The sequence below is a fragment of the Littorina saxatilis genome, linkage group LG17 (assembly GCF_037325665.1).
Source record: "Littorina saxatilis isolate snail1 linkage group LG17, US_GU_Lsax_2.0, whole genome shotgun sequence".
In the NCBI taxonomy this organism is placed as follows: Eukaryota; Metazoa; Mollusca; class Gastropoda; order Littorinimorpha; family Littorinidae; genus Littorina; species Littorina saxatilis.
Window position 1 is genome coordinate 8,157,342 of NC_090261.1, and position 16,855 is coordinate 8,174,196.

Consider the following 16,855-nt stretch of genomic DNA (forward strand, 5'->3'; position numbering starts at 1 on the left):
CCAACAGAGTAGAGAAAGGAGGCAAGTTCCAAAGGCTGAATAAGCAAGAAGGAACAAAAGGTGAAGCCCGTGTAGCCGAAGCCAGCCAAGGCTGAGCATGTTCCGGAACTGAACCATAGTAGAAACAGCGGCAGAACCAAAACACTAGAGATACCACCTTCGGGAGGAGATGGCCTAGCCAAAACCTGCAAACCGTGGTACCTACAAAAGGTGACTAAGGAACCGGAAGTAGAAAAACATCCTATCTTCACGGAACGGAAGTCCGACATCGACAACAAAGTCAACCAACAAGGAAGCCACCAATGTCGATGCACCCAAGGGAAATCCTGAGCCGAAGCTTGAGCTGCGACGGAAATCCAGAACGTGTTCGATTGCTGACTAAAGACTGAGAACCAGAATAGCTCAGCTACGAACGCAAACCGAAGTCACAGTTGCTGGTGGTAAACTGATGAATGAGATGACCGGAAACCGGAAAACCATCCAACCGGAAAAAGACCTGACTTATCCCCCTACTGACGGTCGTGAATAGGGGAAACGTCCAGGGCCACCCGAACTGACTAGGCAGTAAACGCAACACCCAACAGGTAAAGTGAAGACTGCCCCGGCTGAGGCTAAAAGCCTAAATGCCCGTAGGCCAGCCGCTGTTCCTCACCCACCGACCTCCGAAGGAGTGTCAGGAAGAGGAGAAGTGTATCCGAACAGAGCCGGAAATGCAGCAGACAAAACCGCAAAAAACGGAAGCGAAAGATGCATAGAGTAGACTGAGGCCGGAAGCCCAAACGCCCGTAGGCCAGTCCTCTGTCAACTCCAGTCAAAACCGCAACGTGTACTTGAAATGGAGGACTTATGCTTCCAGTAAAACCGGAAACACCACGCCGACAACGGCTGCCGCACTGGTGAAACACAAATGCCCACGACGGAACAAGAGTGAGACAGACCAGAAGAGGACTGGGGCCGGAACCCGAACGCCCGTAGGCCAGTCCTCGATCAACCCCAGACAAGCCACTACGTGCGCTTGTGATGGAGAACCTATGCTTCCAGACAGGAAGTGTAGGAGGCCGAAGCCCCGCCCGGGAAAACCTTCGACGTGACCTCTGCCGCAGCTTAGAGGACAGCGTTAAGCCTTTTTCCCAATAACCAGCACGTGTGGAATCGCTGAAGACAGACTGAATGTCCGACACAACCGGCGAAAAAACCGAAGTCCACGTACTGGTGGAAGGCCGGTGAAACGGCATAACCGGAAAACCGGAAATCCGTCCCCCCCGACGTCGTCCTAACTCATGCCTCGACCAGGCTAAGAGAGAAAAGACGGCAAGTCTGCAGCCGCAGGAACCGGAACGGCAGTCAACGCGACAACCGAAGGTTGAAACGCTGACTACATCGGCCAGAGCTGAGACACCACCTGCCCGAAGGGCTGGCGTTGCTCCTCAGCTACCGACATCCGGGAGGAAGTGGAAGCGAAAGGAGCAGTAAATCCGGGCGGAGCCGGAAAGCACCAGACGAGACCGCGAAAAGCGGAAGCGCCGAATGCGAGGACGGAGGCCGGAAGCCCGAATGCCCTAAAGGCAACGTCCGGTCAACCCCGGAAACGACCACAGCGGGTGCGTACGTCAGAGGACCTATGCTTCCAGCGAGTGCCGGAAGCGCAGCGCCAGAAACGGCTACCGCCATTGCTCCGCCACACAATGGTCTTCGAGGAAGCCAGGGTGTGACTGAACAGAGGACGAATGCCCGGGGGGCAACGTCCGGTCAACCCCGGAAACGACCACAGCGGGTGCGTACGTCAGAGGACCTATGCTTCCAGCGAGTGCCGGAAGCGCAGCGCCAGAAACGGCTACCGCCACTGCTCCGCCACACAATGGTCTTCAAGGAAACCAGGGTGCGACTGAACAGAGGACGAATGCCCGGGGGGCAACGTCCGGTCAACCCCGGAAACGACCACAGCGGGTGCGCACATCGGGGGACCTGGTCAACCCCGGAAACGACCACAGCGGGTGCGTACATCGGGGGACCTATGCTTCCGGCGAGTGCCGGAAGCGCAGCAGTCGGAAACGGCTAGACAACTCCGGAAACGACCCCAGCGGGTGCGTACGTCGGAGAAGTAGCCGGAACCAACTGCCGCCATTGCTCAGCCACACAATGGTCTTCAGTGAAGCCAGGGTGCGACTGAACAGGGGTTTGCGGGTCGTGAACCCGCCGAAAAGAGCTGTGTCCCAGCAGGGACTGTCCGACGGCCTCACGAGGGCCTGTGGACCAGCTCGACTTACTTGAATCGCCAACCACAGCGGTAGAAGACGAAGAAGCAAAACATCCACCCTAGACAACGTCTCGGCCGGAAGCGTCAAAGAAGCCAACAAGGTGACGTCGCCCACAGACAGCGGGACCAACGGAAGACGCAGGCTTGGAACGCGAAAATTTCTTCACAAAGATAACGCAGACAACTGCAACACCTGATCTGCTAACGGCAGAGAAGGCGAGGAGAAGAAACAGGACGTACAACAGTATATGACTGCCCCACAAAGTGTTTGTTCGAGGCAGAAAGAGTAACGAACAAAACATAACAAACATGTTAAATCCGAAACCACGACCAGTCCTACGGACTGGTAGATACCTGCTAAAGCCTAGCCATGTAAACCACTGTCAGCAACGCTGATACACAAAATGGCGGCCAAGCGATAAGTTACTGGACAAAATTTAGAAGTCCAAAACGGACGAAAATTAAGCAATAACAAAAATTCCTGTCAAAGTAATGACGAAATATGAAATGGCTTACCAACTAACAAAGCAGAAGGCAAAAACGCAGGTAAAGTAAGGAGAACCTCACCATAACATAGGCCTAGCCACCTAAATAAGCTGTCAGGAAAGCTGAGCAACCGAAAGTGGCGGCCACAAGATAAGTTACTGAAAAGCATTAAGGAGTCCAACGGACAAAAAGTCAGCAACTATAGATAAATTCCTGTCAAACCAAAGACAAGAAGGAACAAGCTTACCAACTAAACAAAGCAGCAAGCAAGTAAGAAGGTAAAATTACGTTTACCTCCAAAATACATCGGCCTAGCCACAAAAATCTGTCAACTCATGCTGACAACAAAAATGGCGGCCAACAGTAGTCACTGAAATATCACAGGTCCAAACACGGACGAAAATCAGCAACTACAACAAATTTCCTGTCAAAATAATGACCAAAATGGAAAGAGCTCACCAACTACGAAGCAGGAGGCAAGATAGACGGTAACGTGGCCGGTGGGTGTCAAAACAACACCGAACAGCGCAGCCACAGGGGAGCCCAAAAATACACCAACCTGCTCCCACGAAAGCTGTAAGGTCGAATGATATGAACCACGTGTTCAGTAGCAGTAGTGACATGGCATGCACGATGGGAGGTAACTCCCCGGGTGTATGGTCATTACCATGGCTACGTTTACACTTTTTGTGGTTGGGGTTGCTTCCCTTAGACGGTTAGCCTTTTCAGAACCTAGCATCTCCGATTGTGTCAATGCTACATGTGATTCGGAGTAGGAATATGTAATTTAATTGGTATGCATACAAAGACATACCTAAAAAAAAAAAGAGGAAAGTTTGAAAATAAAAGCAAAGAGTTTGCAGGAAATAAAGTCACATGATTTTAGCAGAGTTGTTCAATTTGTTCCTTTTCATGTCTGAGCTGTCCTGCTAGCCTTACCAGCTGACTGTGGTTCCGTCAAGTGCCAACACGGCAGTGTCTCTTCACCAACATCAATCTCTATCTTGACGACAACAGTTTGTGTTTCTGGTGTCTGCACCTCTTGTTTCAGCCAGCTATCACTGTTTGGTCTGACTGCAGACTGCCTGTGTAATGTCTGTACTGCAGGCACGGTAACAGTATTCTCTGTGGTCACAGCCTCCCTCTCTGCCTCTGGCACTGAAAAACAAGTCGCATAAGGCAAAATTACATTTAGTCAAGCTGTGGAACTCACAGAATGAAACTGAACGCACTGCATTTTTTCACAATGACCGTAGTCCGCCGCTAGTGCAAAAGGCAGTGAAAGTGATGAGCCTGTTTAGCGCAGTAGCGGTTGCGCTGTGCTGCATAGCACGCTTTACTGTACCTCTCTTCGTTTTAACTTTCTGAGCGTGTTTTTAATCCAAACATATCATATCTATATGTTTTTGGAATCAGGAACCGACAAGGAATAAGATGAACTTGTTTTTAAATGATTTCGGAAATTTAGTTTTAATCATAATTTTTATATTTTTTATTTTCAGAGCTTGTTTTTAATCCGAATATAACATATTTATATGTTTTTGGCATCAGAACATGTTGAAGAATAAAATAAAAGTAATTTTGGATCGTTTTATAAAAAAATTATTTTAATTACAATTTTCAGATTTTTAATGACAGGGGTGGGAGCAAAAAATCTGAGCTATACTGAAAAAAAAATGTCACACGCTTTCCTTCTTTGCCACTACTAAAGCAAACGTGTGCATAGAGAATACTACATGGCTTGCTGTGTCGTACCAGATTTACACGAGTTGTTTTTTTAAATATTGAACTGCGAGCGAAAGCGAGCTGTTCACTATTTGAAAAAGCAACGAGTGTAAATCTGGTACGGAACAGCAAGCCATGTAGTATTCTGTTTATCCTACATACTGTACTTACGTGTATTTTACTGAAAATGTCTTGCATTCGAGGCAGCTAAATTGAAGACGCTTGTTTTAGAACCTCGATCTCTTCTAAAGCCTCGTGCAATCTATTACGTCAAAGCAAAGAAACGTCACTCTGAAAGTGTGGCGTGACGTGTTAGTTCTAAAGATTCATCGAGGGTAATTAGCGAGCGCAATTTGTGTTTCTATAATGACGTTTGTCTCGGTGACTTTAGCATCATAAGCAGTGGAAAAACAGGTCCCTGCCAGACTTGCTTGACATGACCTCATTTACATGAAATACACACGTGTGATTTGAACGATTATTATCTCACGGGTGTCTCTCTCACGTATGTAGGATAAAAGATTGTATGTTACACGCTTTAGGAGCATGGCAAGAACGGATTCAAACTCAAAATCGTCCCTCCAAAAGCCAAAAAATGTACACACGACTTTTATTTCTCCTGCTGTTATCGTTTCTTCTCTTTACACATTCTTCAACGTTCAGAATACTGAAAACGGCATCCCAGACGACAATACTGTTTCCATACTCGAATTTAGCTGCCCTTGGAAAGTGGCTAGCTCAGGAGGAGGCCTGTAAGTCAGAAACTATTAGGACAGAGTTCTGAACATAGATGACAAAGATCCCGGAATGAACAAACATTTCGCGGATGCAGACACAGAAAGACGTCATGAAGAATGCGATGCTTCAAAAGATACAGACTGTAACGATGACTGTGACGTCATTCACATACACCGAGACGTCATTCACAGTTGTTGGGTCACTTCCGTCAAAAAGTAGATCTCTCCACAATGGCTGCTCCTGTGTTTAGGTTTGTCAAGCTTGAGTACACAAAACGTGTTTGTTCTCTCCTCTGTTGAAGCTGTGAGACATAAATGCTATTCCGACTTGGTCGTGTGACAGAGTTTTCTTCCACACTCGATTAGCTGATGTCTAACTCAGCCTGACGGCTTCGTTAGACAATCAACGTAATCTCGTGTGGAAGAAAACGTCTGTCACATGACCAAGTCGGAATAGCAGGTATTGTTTGCCGCAAACTTAACACCAGGCTGAGCCCACTGCTGACGTTTTGCGAAGCCATTTTCTAAATGGGCGATTTAAATCGTCCACCAAGTTCATCCAGTCGTTCCTCCACTTGTTTTTATGTAAGCTCTGGTCGATCTTTCGTGTCTTCGACTCATCGGTAATTCTTTCTTTTCTTTATTTGGTGTTTAACGTCGTTTTCAACCACGAAGGGTTATATCGCGACGGGGAAAGGGGGAAGATGGGATAGAGCCACTTTTCAATTGTTTCTTGTTCACAAAAGCACTAATCAAAAATTTGCTCCAGGGGCTTGCAACGTAGTACAATATATTACCTTACTGGGAGAATGCAAGTTTCCAGTACAAAGGACTTAACATTTCTTACATACTGCTTGACTAAAATCTTTACAAACATTGACTATATTCTATACAAAAAACACTTAACAAGGGTAAAAGGAGAAACAGAATCCGTTAGTCGCCTCTTACGACATGCTGGGGAGCATCGGGTAAATTCTTTCTCGTCCCAACCAATATGGGACTCCCCCTAGCCCGCGGGGGGTTCATCGGTAATTAGCTCCATCCCAATAAGTAAAACGAGCTCGCGATGTCTAGGTTTCATTCGAGACAAAAATGGCGGACGGCATGTTATTTCCGGAAGTATCTTCAGTTTTATGGATCGGAAATTGCGCGAACCGAAACCCGATATAGACGCGATAAGGGTTCAGGGTTTTTTCCTCACTTTTTTGTTGTTGTTGTTGAAATTTTTGCTATACGGAATTCCGTAATTATACAGAACTACTCCCACCCCTGTAATGACCAAAGTCATTAATTAATTTTTAAGCCTCCATGCTGAAATGTAATACCGAAGTCCAGCCTTCGTCGAAGATTGCTTGGCCAAAATTTCAATCAATTTGATTGAAAAATGAAGGTGTGACAGTTCCGCCTCAACTTTTACAAAAAGCCGGATATAACGTCATCAAAGACATTTATCGAAAAAATTTAAAAAAACGTCTGGGGATATCATATCCAGGAACTCTCATGTCAAATTTCATAAAGATCGGTCCAGTAGTTTACTCTGAATCGCTCTACACACACACACGCACAGACACACACACACAGACACACATACACCACGACCCTCGTCTCAATTCCCCCTCTATGTTAAAACATTTAGTCAAAACTTGACTAAATGTAAAAAGGAAACTGATTATGATCAATTCCCAGTACATTCAACAGGCATGAAAACTGAAAAATAAAAAAATACTGAAAACAAAATTCGAAGGCGCGTAGCGCCAAGTTTCGCAGGCGCGTAGCGCCAAGTTTTGTAGGCGCGAAGCGCCAAGACTTCTAGGGGGGTCCGGGGGCATGCCCCCCCGGAATTTTTTTTTTCAAGGGTGCAATTTGGTGCAATCTGGGGCTATCTGAGCCTTAAAATTGGATTCAAACATGGCCCCAAAACTATTTTACTATAACTATGACTAGGAAAAAAAAAAAAAAAAAAAAAAAGGAAAAATAATAAAAAAGGAAAAATACGGAAAATAAAAAAAATTACGGTTTATTTTTTTCAAAAATACGGAAAATACGGAAAATACGGAGAATTTTCATGCCTGATTCAACCATCCCCCCTCCCCCTCACAAGACCCTTCAAATATCTGAGAACTTCACTTCTTAAAAAGGATGGAGTCTTAAAATGGTGGTAAGTTTACAGAGGTTATGAAGAGAAAATGTAAAAAAGCAAAGTCTTAAATTGGGGGTTCCACTGTAGAGCATCAAACATACCTCCTTAGTTTTGTTGTTACTTTTAGCAACACTATATGGCTATATAGCTTTTCTGATAGACACATGGGGGAATTCGGGGGCTGTGATTGGATGGTCTCACACATCCCTATTCCGATCATCAAAGAATATTCCCATGGAAGTTGGCGAATTTTTGACGATATCCTTTGGATATTCGTACCAACAAAGATGCATGGTTCTGGTTTCTTCGACGTGTATAAAGTACACGCATACCTTGCCAGGTTTGTTTCTGTGACTGGTCGACAGACGATGCCATTTGCTTTTTTTTTTAAATTTAATTACCGTGCATGAAATACATTACGTGTAAAATCAGCTCTGCAGGCAACAAACCTTGCAAAGCTCAAGACACTGCAATCTGAAGCAACCTATTTCTGATTCAAGCAGATAGTCTTTTCAATGTTGACAGACCTGTTTACCTCCATAAGTGTTTTGGAGTAATGCTCAGCCCCAAAAATAGTAATCCTGGCACAAAAATAGTAATCATCCAGCCTTCGTCGCCAATTACAACGCACATGACAACTGTGTCTGCGAAACGCAATCATGCACATATACTGTTCAAAAAAAGAAACGCATAGCTTGTAATATTTGGTTAATTTAGTTATATGGCTACAAGGATATCCACCAAACTGCAGAAAATGTTTATCTGGTCGTCGACCTTTCGTCCATTGCCACAAGTGAGCTCTGCACGTGACGCATGCGTTATCAGTGGCTACAATGTCAAAATTGCTCATTTGGCATGACCACTCGTCATGCTTCAGTGTAATCTCGTGAAACTCGGGGAATATTGAGCTCTCACCATGTCTTCCAAAACCCATAAAAGCGGATTGTTCGCCACAAAGAAATCAGACGACAATTCAGCGACGAAAGATGGCCCGATTGAGCAGAGAAGACCGCCAAATTGCATTGGGTCGTTTACAAGCAGGCCAAAGTCAAAGTGCAATCGCCAGGCACTTCCACGTGTCCCAGAGCACCATCAGTAGACTGTGGGTCAGGTTTCAAGCCACTGGCTCCGTTGCTGACTTGCCACGAGCGGGAAGACCAAGGGCGACAACTGCAGCTCACGACCGCTTCATACGGCTCCGCCACCTCCGGAATCGTTTCCTGTCGGCCTCATCTTCTGTCCAGGCTCTCCCCGGGCCACACCGATTATCGGACCAGACCGTGCGGAACCGCCTGCATGAAGCTGGTTTGAGAGCTCGCAGACCTCACAGAGGAGCTGTCCTCACCCGCCGCCATCGCCAGAACCGAGTGCAGTGGGGCAACCAGCACCTTCGCTGGACTGTCCGGAATCACTGGAGACACGTGTGGTTCAGCGACGAGTCCTACTTCCTGCTCCAGCGACATGATGGTCGGAGAAGGGTCTACCGGAGAGTAAACGAACGTTACGCGCCCAACTGTGTGGATGAGGCACCCGTTCATGGTGGTGGAGGCGTCATGGTTTGGGGGGCGATCAATACCGCTGGAAGGAGCACCCTGGTGCACGTCCAAGGGCGCATAACTGCCCAGCGATACGTGGAGGAAATTCTGCGCCCACACGCCCTTCCTCTTCTGGCTGACCAGGATGCCATATTCCAGCAGGACAACGCTCGCCCACACACAGCACGACTCACCACCCAGTTCCTCACCGACCACCATGTCCAGGTGCTTCCCTGGCCATCCATGTCGCCAGACATGAACCCGATAGAACACCTCTGGGATGAATTGGACAGACGTGTGCGCAGGCGAGAAGAAGCGCCGGCAAATCACCGCGATCTATTGCAGGCACTTCAGGAGGAGTGGGACACCATCCCACAGCAAGATATCCGGCATCTGATCCAGTCCATGCCCAGAAGGTGCCGGGCAGTTGTTGCTGCTCAAGGCAGTCACACCCCCTACTGACTTGACAGCCTCGGCACCCAATCGTATTGATTGACTGATTGATTTGAAGATGCAAATGAACCGTGTGTGCATTCAACTGTGTCCATACCAAATTTCAAACAAATACTCTAAATATTGGATTTTCTGTTAATTTTTTCGAAAAATAAAACAAATTTGGCAAGTAGCAACTATGCGTTTCTTTTTTTGAACAGTATATATATATCCATCATCCACAAACAACACACATCAGTCAGTTTTTGTAGTCATCATAATTTCAAAGAAGATCACATCAAAAGCACATGCATCACTGATTCTTTTTCTTTTGCTCGTGGAAGGCCTTTTTCAGTGTGTCAAGCGCTTCTCCACTGTACTTGCGCTTGCCGAATGAGTGAGGGCAAGACTTCACCACTAGAAGGCTCTCCAGCGTCTCATCAGACAGACATGATCTCTGGTCAGTCCTGTGCTTTTTCACCCCATTTTGCCATTGAAAAAAACAATGCCAAACATCGTTGACTTTCTTCTGAGACAATCCTTGTTCTCTTGTGTTGTCATCAACAGATTTACCGCAGTCTTCATCATGCGAATCCCCAGACTTTCGAACATAGAATATATACGTAAACAGCCATGATATACGTGACGTGATATGAATCCTGGCATATTGACGTAATGCCAAACATCCGGTTATCTCGAGTCTTCTCCGAATACATGTCAGTGGGTTTTTCAATGTTCAGTGATTTCCATGGATACATGCGCAAAGGGATATGCGCACTAAATCGTCGTCTGCAATCGACGACATGGACCATTCTGGTAGTTGTTGCTGACAAAAACATTATTTTAACACAGAGTATAATGTCAGAATAGCATTGTAAACGCTATTGTGTTTTCAGCGTTGCAATAGGGTCCGATATTTAGACTTCAACAAGTATAATGCAACTCGTCCTCGACTCTTCGGCATTATACTTGTCTCTTCTAAATATCGGACCATATTGCTGCGCTGAAAACACAATAGCTGTTAATGTGATTAAACAATAAGTGATAAACAGTAAAAGTACACTCAGTCTGGATCTCAAGAGGTTATTAAGAATTGGTATGGATGCACAAATGTACCTAAAAAAAAAGGAAAGTTTGATAATAAAAGCAAGCAGTGTGCAGGAATATAACTGTCACATGATTTTAACAGAGATATTGAATTTGTTTCTTTTCATGTCTGAGGTGTCTTAATCGTTAGCCTTACCAGCTGACTGTGGTTCAGGCAAGTGCCAACACTGCAGTGTCTCTTCAGCAACATCAATCTCTATCTTGACATCTGACACAACTGTTGTGTCTTTTTTCTCCATGCTGTAGTGTGAAGCCAAGGTCCCCGACTGTTCACTGCCTTAGATGTTGATGGCCCCTGACTGTTCAAGGTGTTGATGGTCCCTGACTGTTCATGGTGTCTGTGAAAAATAACATGATTCAGCACTTTTAGAAAATAGGGGTAATAATGGAAGGGTGCTGATCTTGTGAGACGCTTATTTCTCGCGATAGGTGTGACAAGAAATGAACAGCACAAAACCTACTTCACATAAACACTATTGGTGCATTAGGCAGCAGTATTGGAGTTATTTCTCTGGCGAGTGTGTGGCAAACTAGATCTAGGCATTTCGGTTGAGGCAGTTAAAAAGCAGAGGAGTGTGACCTCTCTTGGTTCATCTCAAAATCAGATTATTTTAATTGAAAAAGAATCACTGGCAAATTAACTGATGCGTCTTTCATTGTTGTACTAAGTGCAATGCCAAGGCACTGCATACCCCCACCAAAGGACAAATCCGCTTTCTCTCTCTCACAAACACACAGGCACTTACACACACCCACTCTCTCTCTTACCCCCACCCCCCTCCCCACACACACAATCTCTCTCTCTCTCTCTCTCTTACACACAAACACACACATGTACACACTCACACAAGCACGCGCACACACTCAAATAACCACACTCTCGCTCTCTCTCTGGGTACTACTTGTCTCCGAAAACCTCAGAAAACCCAGAAAACCTCGGCCCTGAAAACCCCATCTAGACTAACTAAATCTATCTTCAAAGTGAAGTATTGGACATGCCCGTGAAAAGTAAGCCTGATTCATGCTACATGCACCCTTATATTTGTGTTGAGAGCCGGATTTTCGACGAAATCGATACAACAATTTCAATGCAAGGGAGGTAACTCTTGTTACTCGAAAGCACAAGTATTGATGACGTCATGTGATTAGGAGCGGTCCTTCGTAAATCCTCGCACAAACACGAAAATAAAGCCATGAACGGTGAAAGTTGCAAATATAAGTCATGATTGCAAACAATTACGTAACAAACCACAATCTAAGGACGAATTTTCTTAATTTCTGATGAGGTTTTCGGGGGTTTTCGGCGGTTTTCGGGGGTTTTCGGAGACAAGTAGTACAGCTCTCTCTTACACACACACACACACGCATGTACACACTCACACACATACACACACTGCGCGAGAAAGAAAGACAGCAGAAAGGGGATGACGTCATGATGCATTGAGGTCAACGCCTTTCGACATCATCTTCTTACGCGAGCTTAATCCATAGACTTGGAAACTATGGAATTTCTACCGGAACAAAACGGGCTTGGGTGGCATTTGCTCAAAAAACAAATAGTCCTATGTCACCCACCGTATTTTAGTTAGTACAGCATGTATACACAATTTTTGGTGAACTTCCATCCCCAACTGGAACCCCAGTTAGTGCACAAAGAATCCTTCTTTATCATGTATTATCGGCATGAACATTTCTCAAGTCGATTACAGTATAGCGTTCGTGGAATACCTCCAGCTTCGCTGGGATAATATACATAAATTACATTACTTTCATTTTGGTTGTGTCCTTAATTGATCTGAGCTACCCTAAAGAACTCACGAGTCACCATATTTAAATAGTTGAGTACTTGGAAGCAGTACCTCATTTTTGCTGTGACACAGCCAGCTACCACAGAGCTACGTTTTGACAGATAACGAGAAAACACGGAGGCGGTCAAAACTGTTCTTTGTTGAGTGTTCGCCATGCAAACTATCATCAGGGTAAATTTAGAGATTTTTACATAAAGTTAAGCTATTTGGAATTCACATGTTCAACTTAAAATAAATGTACATTGCAAATGTATTTATAACACTAGAAAAGCAACTTGACTAGTTAATTTGTTCCAATAGCCCTGTGCAGCGATTGGTTCATTTACCACCACCGCCACGCAGTTTGGCTATTGTTGGCACATCTGCGATTGTCACTGTGTATACAGTCATGTCTGTCAGTGAATGAGTGTGTGTGTGTGCGGGCGGTTTGTGTGTGTGAGAGAGAGGATTGAATTCATTTTTCAAGGGTGACAGAAAAAGCGTTGCAAACATGCTTTATTTAGAAGAAAAAAGGGTATGGTAGTTGTACATATATTACTTTAGATATTTTTATCATGGGTTTTATGAATTTTCTTCTCTTATTCTTTTATAATTATTAATTAATGACCTATTTGTGCTGATGACCAATTTAATTTCCTTTGTTGGATCAATAAAATGTTATGAGTTATGAGTTATTTCATCTGTATCTGTATGCTTATTTGCTTATTTAAATTAATGTAGAATATTTTTAGACTTTTGTATAATGCCAAAATAATTCAATAAATAACTGACTGAATAAGTAAATAATTACAGTACATAACTGGAAAAGTAATACAATAATTATTATTTGAATCTTTATGATAGTTTATCTAGACAAAGGAAAATATTAAAATAACTAGCTAACTAAATAGTAAATATATATCTATATCAGAATCAAGAATGGGGTTTGGTTCATGTAGGTGGGCAGTATGTGCTTTAGCCTTATTTAAATTGAGCTCAGCTATGGCATAGACCTATATCTAAATATAGGTCCCTGGCTATGGTTTGCATTTTAGGCTGCCCATAGAGGGGGTGGGGGCGGGGGTGGAGAGAAAGAGTGACTTACTGACACACGTCAGTAAATACAGCACCCTATACTCACGTGACTTGTATGTGACTATCCCCCAAATTCGATGTATTCGAAAACGCACCGAGCGGTGCTGCTGATCGAACTTTGGACCATATGTTTCCATCCCCTTGGATTCTAGTTTGTGATGATAAATGGTATTTTGACTTTGAAATAACTTCAACGCAAAATCTTTCGTTGCGTTTTCTAATAAATCGAATTTGAAGTAAAATCGATCGAATTACATCACAAATCTGCTTCAGTTGCAAGATCTTGCCATGATTTTCTCCCTCAAGATAATTGTACCGCTCAAATTAGCAGAGAAACATTCAGGTTTGAAGTTCATTTTATGGCGTGTCTTACTGACAAGAGTAGAGTTACCCAGCTTCCTGTGTCTGTGCGTGCAATGCACGTCGATAAGATGTTACCTTTTACATCTCCCGTTTTTCACAGCGAAGGACAAAGAACCGCAGGCTTCTTTTGCGCTGTGATGGCACAAGTAATTCACGTGGTCATCTTTGACTTGTCCTTGGTCAGCCAATGCCTATCGATCATTCTGGCCTTTATGGCTGGACAGTCAGACAGAGTTATAGCCCTTCCTTTCTGACGTCTTTTTGCCTAAAACTGCCTCAAAATACCAGACGTCAGGCAAGTAATTTAAAAGCACAAGACATCGATCAGGCGATTAGCCCACAAAATCGACTTCGCTAACATTTTGCTAATATTTTTTCCGTGATATCTTCAGAGTGTGTTGAAAAAAAGTGTGATCAAATTAAGCGAAATCTACACGATTGACTGTATGATAGAGAATGTTGAATATGACTGTGACATTCCAAGAATCTTATAAACGAAAGTTGGGTAATTGAATGGGGTATTTGACCGAACGGCAGTTACAATCACAGGACCTATATTGTAAACTAGAATGAATACCCGCTTCGCCGGGTAGCCGGCTTCGCCGGGAAGAAGTACTTAGAGCCATACGCCGGCTTCGCCGGGTCCGAACAATGGACCCGCCAAGCTTAGGTCCCTCCCAGATTCGTGGAATGGGAACAGCACGAAAATGATTCAGTGGCCATAATGCCATTCCTGACCATATCGAGTCCCATCCTTGTCGACGAATGTAACCGTGTTAATCACCTTTGGAGGCGAACTCCACTCAAACAGGACTGAGCAAGTTATGGCTTCTCAAAGGAAGGCCAGTACATAAAATTACGTTAAAATTAATATTAAAAGTCCTACGGTTTTGAGCCATTAAGGACTTGAGTGTTTGTCCGCACACAAGTCGTATATATATATAGATGGTGTAAATCCCTTGTTTCTTTTGTTGTAATGATGTGTTTCTATTTGAATTCATGATTGTCACGTGTCTTTTCAACTTGTATGGCTGGAAAACTGACTCGAAGCGTAATAATAATAATAATAATAAGAAGAAGAACATTTATATAGCGCTAAATCAAAAACTTTCGTTAAAAAGGCTTGCTCTAAGCGCTTGACATCTAAACTAAAACGTCATTCACACTCTTTACAATGATGTACAAGAACTTCATGTCACACTCTTTCATTCAGTTTAGCACCATTCACACAGTTGTTATTCTGTACAAGACAATAAGTTAGTCTAACATTTAGAATGTTCATAAGATGAAAACAAGAGAAAACCAGACTGATTAAAACAACTGCTTAGTGCTAACAAAGCATGAATCTTAATGATAACGTAATACATGTTTAACTGTTAAGACCATAAAAAAAAAACCTATATGCTAAAATAACTTCGAACTTTTAAGAACTTCTTATAAGATACACAGCACATCTAGATAAACACCAGAATGATAAAACAAAAGGCAACTCGTTAAAACTATTAAATGCATCAATGTCTAAAACACGAAAGACTCAAATATAAGATACACAATTCTCTAGAATTGTTTATTAAAACTGAAACCGACTCAAAGTGTTCGTTGGCTAAAATTAAATAAGCTTCTCACACTTTAAAACAGCACCTACATATCACTCGACATGCATATTTTTCAGAGTATGATCACTTTTACCTCTTCTTATGCCATTTTTCAAATTGGGGGTAATGGTACATTCAAGTTGCAGGTCAGTCAGTGCAAAAAAGGCACGGTCAATTTTGAATTATACATGTGATTGTGTGGATTCTCTTTTGCATTTTGTTATTTTGTGTGTGTTAAAACCTTATGGATGCTCTTAGAAATATTTTCACACACACACACACGCGCACAGATTGCCAGCTGTCTTGTGATGCCAGGCAACACCCCTGCTTACTTTCTAGAGTCTGTGTTAAGCTCTTCCCTCCTTTTTGAGCCAATCAGTTGATATACATTTATTAGTTTTTAATTGGTATTTGTACTTTACCTAGCTTTTATTTGTATCTATATATATATATATACGACTTGTGTCTGTTTGTCTGTGTGTTTGTGTATCTGTCTGTGTATTTGTGTGTTTGTGTATTTGTGTATTCGCCATGCACGGCCAAAGTTCTCGATGGATCTGCTTCAAATTTGGTGGGCATATTCAGGTAGACCCGGGACACGACACAACCTGGTCGATATTTCAACACGTGCTCTCAGCGCGCAGCGCGGAACCGATTTTGGTTCCACCTCAGCTATTTTGGTTCCACCTCAGCTTACTACTATTTTTAGAATGTCACTGCGCTGTCCACTGCGCTGAGCGTCTTCGGATATTCCCGGCGTTCTGTTACTGTTACTATTTTTAGAAGGTCAACGCAGTGTACAGAACGTAAATTGGACCCGTAAATTATCCTCACTGTAAAAGTGCAAAGGTCGAATCAATTTACAGCCACGCGAAAAATACACTGTCATCTATCTCTCTATACATACGGCTTCTCTGTGTTTTTGTGTGTGTGTGTGTGTGTGTGTGTCTCTCTCTATATGAGCAACACCTGTGCATTGTTCAGTTCTGTTTGTGATGTGGTCTGGCGGCTTTTGTGTAATTTTATGTACTGGCCTTCCTTTGAGAAGCCATAACTTGCTCAGTCCTGTTTGAGTGGAGTTCGCCTCCAAAGGCGATTAACACGGTTACATTCGTCGACAAGGATGGGACTCGATATGGTCAGGAATGGCATTATGGCCACTGAATCATTTTCGTGCTGTTCCCATTCCACGAATCTGGGAGGGACCTAAGCTTGGCGGGTCCATTGTTCGGACCCGGCGAAGCCGGCGTACGGCTCTAAGTACTTCTTCCCGGCGAAGCCGGCTACCCGGCGAAGCGGGTATTCATTCTAGTGATATAATATATATGTCTAGTTAATTTTGTTGACTTTTTTTGCTCAGGGGTTTTGGGGTATATCCTGACCTGAAATTCTCCATTGTGGATGACTCGCAACAGAAATATTTACACAAATTCCGAAAATTAACTCCATCGAGTGTGTTTGGGTTGTGGACGAGTGATGACTTTTCTTGCAAAACCTCATACAAATATTGGAGGGGCTTATCACTAGCGATGGGTGGTGAAGGAACACTGACACGACTCACTGACTCAGTGTCACACACCCACGTGTTTCCCGCTC

General features: G+C 43.8%; 2 protein-coding genes across 2 annotated transcripts in view; both read right to left on the minus strand.

The window, feature by feature from the left end:
• LOC138951835 (uncharacterized) overlaps window positions 1-10,321 on the minus strand; it is a 53,079-nt gene extending 42,758 nt beyond the window's left edge. Inside the window, exon 1 of the mRNA XM_070323395.1 lies at window positions 8,011-10,321. Within this exon, the coding sequence (XP_070179496.1) occupies window positions 8,611-9,099 (489 nt within the window). The 5' untranslated portion in view covers window positions 9,100-10,321 and the 3' untranslated portion in view covers window positions 8,011-8,610. The remainder of the gene's footprint in view (window positions 1-8,010) is intronic.
• Window positions 1-14,153, minus strand: part of LOC138951833 (zinc finger protein 11-like) — a 31,784-nt gene extending 17,631 nt beyond the window's left edge. Inside the window, exons 1-3 of the mRNA XM_070323393.1 lie at window positions 13,740-14,153; window positions 10,556-10,757; window positions 3,683-3,901 (exon numbers count right to left, since the gene is read on the minus strand). Coding sequence (XP_070179494.1) covers window positions 3,683-3,901; window positions 10,556-10,658 — 322 coding nt within the window. The 5' untranslated portion in view covers window positions 10,659-10,757; window positions 13,740-14,153. The remainder of the gene's footprint in view (window positions 1-3,682; window positions 3,902-10,555; window positions 10,758-13,739) is intronic.
• Window positions 14,154-16,855: the final 2,702 nt, after the last annotated feature.